A 7,495-nucleotide genomic window follows, 5' to 3' on the forward strand; every position below is an offset into this window, starting at 1 on the left:
CACTGCTACCTGTAGATTTTTGCCCCACCTCAGGTTGCTTGGGCAAGGTTCTCTTTACTTCTAGTGTTCAGAGAGCACTACGCCTGCCACATCGGCCAGAACACAGCTTCTGAGACTCCCAAGTGTGATGGAAAAAAGAACAACCTAAGAGCAGTATAAAGACTGGGTGATATTGAGACCCTTGGATCTTACTTATTTTGGTTGCTCAAGTACTTCAATTTCTGAGACAGCCCTCCCAACTCCATGAATTCTTCCAAGAATCTGTACCCTCCACTTGCCTCCCTTAGACCCAGGAGTCTAACTTGTTATATGCCTTTGCAAGGAAATTGATTAAAAAAAAAAAAAATGAAAGCTATGTAATGTCAAAATATGGTGGTGTGAAACAGAATGTCCCCATTTTTGGTAAAGTTTAAAAGTTTCTGTAACACTGACCCAGTCAAAGACAGCTTCGATGTACCGTAAGTACCATTTGAAGAGCAAAAGCTTAAGTTTCAAAATAAATAAAGCAACAGTTTTGAGGGGGTATATTTGGCTTCAGGAAAAAATAATTGGTGGTACTCTGTTCAATATTAGAACTGAACTGGAAGGGGCTTTTAGACCCTATTTGCTGCTACTCTGTGATTGAGGGGGCACAGGGCAGAGATAAACATGCTGAACTAGCAGGATCAGTATTGGCGAGCTGTGCTGGGAATGTTCACCATGACTTCATAATAAATCCCAGATCTTTATTTTATGATGGAAAAGTCTTCTTTGCCGTAATAAAGGTAAAGGAGAGTATGTATAAGGAGACGTTGGGATAACTTTATAATTCCTGATGAAACTACTTTGTTCCATATAATAAAGGTAATATGGAACACAATAAAGGTAAAGTAGAGTATATACAAGGAGACTATGGGATGACTTTATAACCCCTGATGAACCTACTTTGGTCCATATGTCAATAATTTCTTTCCTATGTTGCTGTACTCAGGTTCGATTTTCTACACAGATGGCATAAAATCAAGAATGCTCTGTGACAGTGTTTTAAATAAAATTTGGGTGCTTATGGAAGCACCGGTAATATGACCATAAGAAGCAAACCTGAAGGCTCAATAAGCTCTCTCTATTTGTGTCTTTTAAAGTGCAGATGATCATTACAAATGGGTGTTCACAGACAGGTGGTTTTCGTACTCTGTTCCTCTCTCTCTAGTCTTATAAAATTCTCCTATGCTATGTTAATTGCCAGTAATGTAGATGACCACTTGCCGACATAAAGCAAAGTAGGGAGGAATATGTATGAGAAGAGTCAAATAAGAGAAAATAACGCTTTGTGATTTTGTTTTTATTTCCTCAGTTTGGAAACAGTCCAATGATGAGTCAAAACAATCCATACAAGAATTTAAACGACATACAAGGACAACAATTGCAGGGCTCCTGCTCAGGCACAGCCTTCAGGGCAGAATAACACAAGAGAAAAGTCTCCGCAGGCTGCATTGATTGAAACCAGACCTAATCGTCAAAGTTAAGACACAGCAACTCCAGGCTTCAGCATAAAACCATACAAGTCCCCTTGAAGACGTGTCCCCCTCTGAAAGCATCTCCCTGCCCACAAACAACTGAAGGCCCGTGCACCCATCTTCTTCCAACTAGGCAGACACAGAAAGATGCCTCTGTATGCCCTAGGAAGCAGAAATATTTAGTCAAAGTGATTATGAAACAAGTCACTGTCCTCATCTGGGGAAGACAAATATCAGTTTGAGAAAGATGTTCAAGTCCTAGGTAAACCCAGGGTAGACTGAGATGCAGAAGCTCCAGCAAACACGGTCCCGTCACGGGAAGATGGATGCAGTACTTCTCCCTTCACGAACAGACCTGTGCCTCTGGCCGTGGGCCTAAAAGAACATGGTTTTTCCGTCGTTGCTGTTAGGGAAGAGGCCCTTGCGCTTTAACCTGCGAACAGCCTCCCTTAAATGCTTGGGCTGAAGCGGGGGCGTTTCTCCCCACATCTCACACACGTCCAGGGCCTCTTCCACCACCTCTCCAACCAAGACCTTGGCTATTCCAGCCATGGCAATGGCCGTGTTCTCAGACACCGAGCTGCCACTGATAGACCGCATCAGATGTGCAACGCGTGCTTTTGGGAAAGCTGACCCGCGACACACTTCATAGCGGGCCAGCTGCTCCTCAGACATGGCGGACAGCAGGGTGCTCATCCTCTGAGCCTCCTCTGCATCCACGGTGGGCTTCCTCTCCTTCTTTCCTTTGGTGTCTGTTTTCAGTCTTTTGGCTGCAGGAGGAGCTGAGGCTGAGGCTTCATTGTCACCTTCCGTGAGGTCCATGACATCCTGACTCCTGAGCTCACCTTCCTGATCCCTGGGTTCTTCCAAGTTCCCATCTAGGTCCTCAGGGATCCCAACCTTGTTACTGCCCTTCAGACCTCGGAGCAGGGCGAACATCTCAGCAGACACACCTGCTTGCCTGCCCGTCTCCATGGGTGGGATTCAGGTCTGCTCTCTGACAGCGCTGTAGAGGCGGAAGTTCCGGCTGGGGTGGTTTGATTATGGATCTGCAATGAGAACCATTCACAGATTTCAGCTGCTGGGTTTCTGCTGAGCCCCAGTGTAGCCACAACTGGACACAGCTCCCTGCCTCCCGCTCCCACACACAAACACACACACTGGTTTTCTCACTTCCGCAATGTGAAGAAACTTGTGGATGGAGAGTATATCAGTTTTAGATCAATGCATAATAAATTCGCGTCAATTTTGAGTCTTTAAGAGAAACCCCAATTCACAGGTCAGAAGTTCTACTGAGCCAAGTGACTGCCTCCTGCTCAGAGTCACACGAGGGATTTCCAGTAAGGGTCTGACTGTGCGGTCGTGGACTTCACCTGAGAAGGGTCTGGCTTCGATCTGATTCGAGTTGGTGGCAGAATTCAGGCCCACTTGTTTGTTCTGCCTGCTGCTGGGAGGATGCTCTCAGCAACTACAGGTGTTGACCGGGTCTGCGCTGTGGGGCTCCCTGGGTCTGCACAACCAGTGCTGAGAAATCTCCCTCAGGGAATGGAATCTCAGGGAGGTTCAGTCCCTTATAAAGAGTTCAGATGATTGAATTAGACCCAGCCCTTAACAGCTATTGGTTCAGGGTATCCTTAATCTAATCAGGGACTTGGGCGGCTCCTCAATTCGTGGCTCTGCCCACACTCAAGGGAGGGGCAGATGTAGGGCGAGTCTCTGAGGGGTGGGAAATGCAGGGGGCATTTCAGAATTCTGTCTTCCTCACAGAATCGCAAAGTTCACATCTCACAACGATAACAGCAAAAAAAATTTAGAGTAAAAATGAGACATTTTATGAAGTGGCACATTAGAACACTTAAATGTCTGAGAAAAAATGTCTAACTCATGGGGAAACGAGTGATTTATGAGATACTCTGAAAAGAAACTGCGCTGGGTGAGGGGAATAGGAAAATATTATTTCAATTTTATTTTATTTATTTATGTATTTAGTTACTTATTTATCTTTGAGACAGGGTCTCGCTCTGCACCCCAGGATGGATTGCAGTGGCCTGATCCCAACTCACTGCAACCTCCACCTCCTGGCCTCAAGCGATTCTCCTGCCTCAGCCTCCAGAGTAGCTAGGAATCAATGTGCGCACCACCGCGCCGGGTTAATTTTTGTATTTTTTAAAGTAGTGAGAAGGTTTCACCACGTTCGCCAGGATGGTCTTGAACTGCTGACTTCAAGTGACCTGTCCCCCTTGGATTCCCAAAGTGAAGGGGAATGTTCACAAAGTGTGCTGCGAATGAACACAATGATTTGATAATAAATCTCAGATATTTATTTTAAGATGGAAAAGTCTTCTTTGCCATAATAAAGGTAAAGAAGAGTATGTATAAACAGACATTGGGATAACTTTGTAACTCCTGATGAATCTACTTTGTTCCATATAATAAAGGTATTATGGAACAGAATAAAGGTAAAGTAGAGTATACACGAGGAGACTGTGGGATGACTTTATACCTTCTGATGAACCTACTTTGTTCCATGTGTCAATAATTTCTTTTCTACGTTGCGGTACTCAGGTTCGATTTTCTGGGCAGATGGCCTCTAGAAAGCATAAAATCGAGAATGCTCTGTGACAGTATTTTCAGCTAAATTTGGGTGCCTATAGAAGCACTGATAATGTGACCACATGAAGCAAACCTGAAGGCTCAATAAGCTCTCTATACGTGTCTTTTAAAGTGCAGATGATCATTACAAATGGGTGTTCACAGACAGGTGGTTTTCGTACTCTGTTCCTCGCTCTCTAGTCTTATAAAATTCTCCTATGCTATGTTAATTGCCAGTAATGTAGATGACCACTTGCCGACATAAAGCAAAGGAGGGAGGAATATGTATGAGAAGAGTCAAATAAGAGAAAATAACGCTTTGTGATTTTGTTTTTATTTCCTCAGTTTGGAAACAGTTCAATGATGAGTCAAAACAATCCATACAAGAATTTAAACAACATACAAGGACAACAATTGCAGGGCTCCTGCTCAGGAACAGCCTCCAGGCAGAATAACACAAGAGAAAAGTCTCCACAGGCTGCATTGATTGAAACCAGACCTAATCGTCAAAGTTAAGACACAGCAACTCCAGGCTTCAGCATAAAACCATGCAAGTCCCCTGGAAAACGTGTCCCCCTCTGAAAGCATCTCCCTGCCCACAAACAACTGAAGGCCCGCACACCCATCTTCTTCCAACTACGCAGACAGGGAAAGATGCCTCTGTATGCCCTAGGAAGCAGAAATATTTAGTCAAAGTGATTATGAAACAAGTCACTGTCCTCATCTGGGGAAGACAAATGTCAGTTTGAGAAAGATGTTAATGTTCTACGTAAACCCAGGGTAGACTGAGATGCAGAAGCTCCAGCAAACACGGTCCCGTCACGGGAAGATGGATGCAGTACTTCTCCCTTCACGAACAGACCTGTCCCTCTGGCCGTGGGCCTAAAAGAACATGGTTTTTCCGTCGTTGCTGTTGGGGAAGAGGCCCTTGCGCTTTAACCTGCGAACAGCCTCCCTTAAATGCTTGGGCTGAAGCGGGGGCGTTTCTCCCCACATCTCACACACGTCCAGGGCCTCTTCCACCACCTCTCCAACCAAGACCTTGGCTATTCCAGCCATGGCAATGGCCGTGTTCTCAGACACCGAGCTGCCACTGATAGACCGCATCAGATGTGCAACGCGTGCTTTTGGGAAAGCTGACCCGCGACACACTTCATAGCGGGCCAGCTGCTCCTCAGACATGGCGGACAGCAGGGTGCTCATCCTCTGAGCCTCCTCTGCATCCACGGTGGGCTTCCTCTCCTTCTTTCCTTTGGTGTCTGTTTTCAGTCTTTTGGCTGCAGGAGGAGCTGAGGCTGAGGCTTCATTGTCACCTTCCGTGAGGTCCATGACATCCTGACTCCTGAGCTTACCTTCCTGATCCCTGGGTTCTTCCAAGTTCCCATCTAGGTCCTCAGGGATCCCAACCTTGTTACTGCCCTTCAGACCTCGGAGCAGGGCGAACATCTCAGCAGACACACCTGCTTGCCTGCCCGTCTCCATGGGTGGGATTCAGGTCTGCTCTCTGACAGTGCTGTAGAGGCGGAAGTTCTGGCTGGGGTGATTTGATTATGGATCTGCAATGAGAACCATTCAAAGATTTCAGCTGCTGGGTTTCTGCTGAGCCCCAGTGTAGCCACAACTGGACACAACTCCTTGCCTCCCGCTCCCACACACAAACACACACACTGGTTTTCTCACTTCCGCAATGTGAAGAAACTTGTGGATGGAGAGTATACCAGTTTCAGATCAATGGATAATAAATTCTCATAAAGTTTGAGTCTTTAAAACAAACCCCAACTCACAGGTCAGAAGTTCTACTGAGCCAAGTGAGTGCCTGCTGCTCAGAGGCACACGAGGGATTTCCAGGAAGGGTCTGACTGTGCGGTCGTTGCCTTCACCTGAGAAGGGTCTGGCTTCGATCTGATTCGAGTTGGTGGCAGAATTCAGGCCCACTTGTTTGTTCTGCCTGCTGCTGGGAGGATGCTCTCGGCTCCTACAGGTGTTGACCGGGTCTGCGCTGTGGGGCTCCCTGGGTCTGCACAGCCAGTGCTGAGGAATCTCCCTCAGAGAATGGAATCTCAGGGAGGTTCAGTCCCTTATAAAGAGTTCAGATGATTGAATTAGACCCAGCCCTTAATAGCTATTGGTTCAGGGTATCCTTAATCTAATCAGGGATTTGGGCGGCTCCTCAATTCATGGCTCCGCCCACACTCAAGGGAGGGGCAGATGGAGGGCGAGTCTCTGAGGGGCGGGTAATGCAGGGGGCTTTTCACAATTCTGTCTTCCTCACAGAATCGCAAAGTTCACATCTCACAACAACAGAAAAACATTTACAGTAAAAATGAGACATTTTATGAAGTTGCACATTAAAGAACTGAAGTGTCTGAGAAAAAAATGTCTAACTCATAGGGAAACAAGTGGTTTATCAGATACTCTGAAAAGAAACTGGGCTGGGTGAGGGGAATATGAAAATGTTATTTCAATTTTATTTATTTATTTATTCATTTATTTATTTACTTATTATCTTTGAGGCAGAGTCTCGCTCTGTGCCCCAGGATGAATTGCAGTGGCCTGATCTCAGCTCACTGCAACCTCCACCTCCTGGCCTCAAGCGATTCTCCTGCCTCAGCCTCCGGAGTAGCTAGGAATCAATGTGCACACCACCGTGCCAGGTTAATTTTTGTATTTTTAAAAGTAGAGACAAGGTTTCACCATTTTGGCCAGGCTGGTCTTGAACTGCTGACTTCGTGTGATCTGCCCCCCTTGGATTCCCAAAGTGAAGGGATTACAAGCATGAGCCACTGCGCCCCGACTGCAATTTATATATTACATGTATATGTATACATAGGTCACAGAGAAGCAACAAAGACACAGAAAATTATGTCATGCACAAAGATATGAATCACATTTAGGGAAAATTATGTTGTGAAATGGCATAAAAAGTACTTCAGAAGGTAAAGCAAACACTCAAATATCTGACTTTTGAAGAGCTTTTGTTTATGCAATAATAGTTGGTAGAAGATATGAAATTACTGGCCAGGCACAGTGGCTCATGCCTATAATCTCAGGATTTTGGGAGGCCGAGGTGGGTGGATCTCCTGAGGTCAGGAGTTCGAGACCAGCCTGGACAACATGGTGAAACCCCTCCTTTCCAGTAACACATATTTACACTGGAACCTTTGTAAGTCACACACGGCCTTTGCTTTTCAATATTTACTAGTACCGAAGGCATGATTGGTAGGTTATAAGCAGAAACAAATGGCAACTCAAATAGGGAGAACCATCCAAAACTTGAAAATTAATCCCTGAAATAAAACAAACACAGATACATAAACTTCTCATAAAAATTGATTACCATATATAGATATCTCTCACTATATTCTAAAAAGGCACTGAATTTATCTAAACTTTATATACTCCTCATT

At 45.4% G+C, this 7,495-nt stretch overlaps 2 protein-coding genes across 2 annotated transcripts; both read right to left on the minus strand.

Annotated features, from left to right (window-relative positions):
• Positions 1–1,871: 1,871 nt before the first annotated feature.
• Positions 1,872–2,837, minus strand: LOC139363972 (TATA-box binding protein associated factor 11 like protein 2-like). The gene is made up of 2 exons (XM_071099214.1): positions 2,774–2,837; positions 1,872–2,545 (listed from the first exon to the last, which is right to left on the minus strand). Exon 2 carries the CDS (start codon positions 2,469–2,471, stop codon positions 1,872–1,874), a length of 600 nt encoding a protein of 199 aa, XP_070955315.1. The 5' UTR covers positions 2,472–2,545; positions 2,774–2,837.
• Positions 2,838–4,970: 2,133 nt separating this feature from the next.
• Positions 4,971–5,570, minus strand: LOC139363973 (TATA-box binding protein associated factor 11 like protein 2-like). Its single transcript, XM_071099215.1, has one exon. It carries the CDS (start codon positions 5,568–5,570, stop codon positions 4,971–4,973), a length of 600 nt encoding a protein of 199 aa, XP_070955316.1.
• Between the last annotated feature and the right edge of the window lie 1,925 nt (positions 5,571–7,495).

The sequence above is a fragment of the Macaca nemestrina genome, chromosome 6, assembly GCF_043159975.1.
Source record: "Macaca nemestrina isolate mMacNem1 chromosome 6, mMacNem.hap1, whole genome shotgun sequence".
NCBI lineage: Eukaryota > Metazoa > Chordata > Mammalia > Primates > Cercopithecidae > Macaca > Macaca nemestrina.

Coding starts and splice junctions, on each gene's coding strand:
- LOC139363972 (XM_071099214.1), bottom strand. CDS start 2,471: ATGGAGACGGGCAGGCAAGCAGGTGTGTCTGCTGAGATGTTCGCCCTG.
- LOC139363973 (XM_071099215.1), bottom strand. CDS start 5,570: ATGGAGACGGGCAGGCAAGCAGGTGTGTCTGCTGAGATGTTCGCCCTG.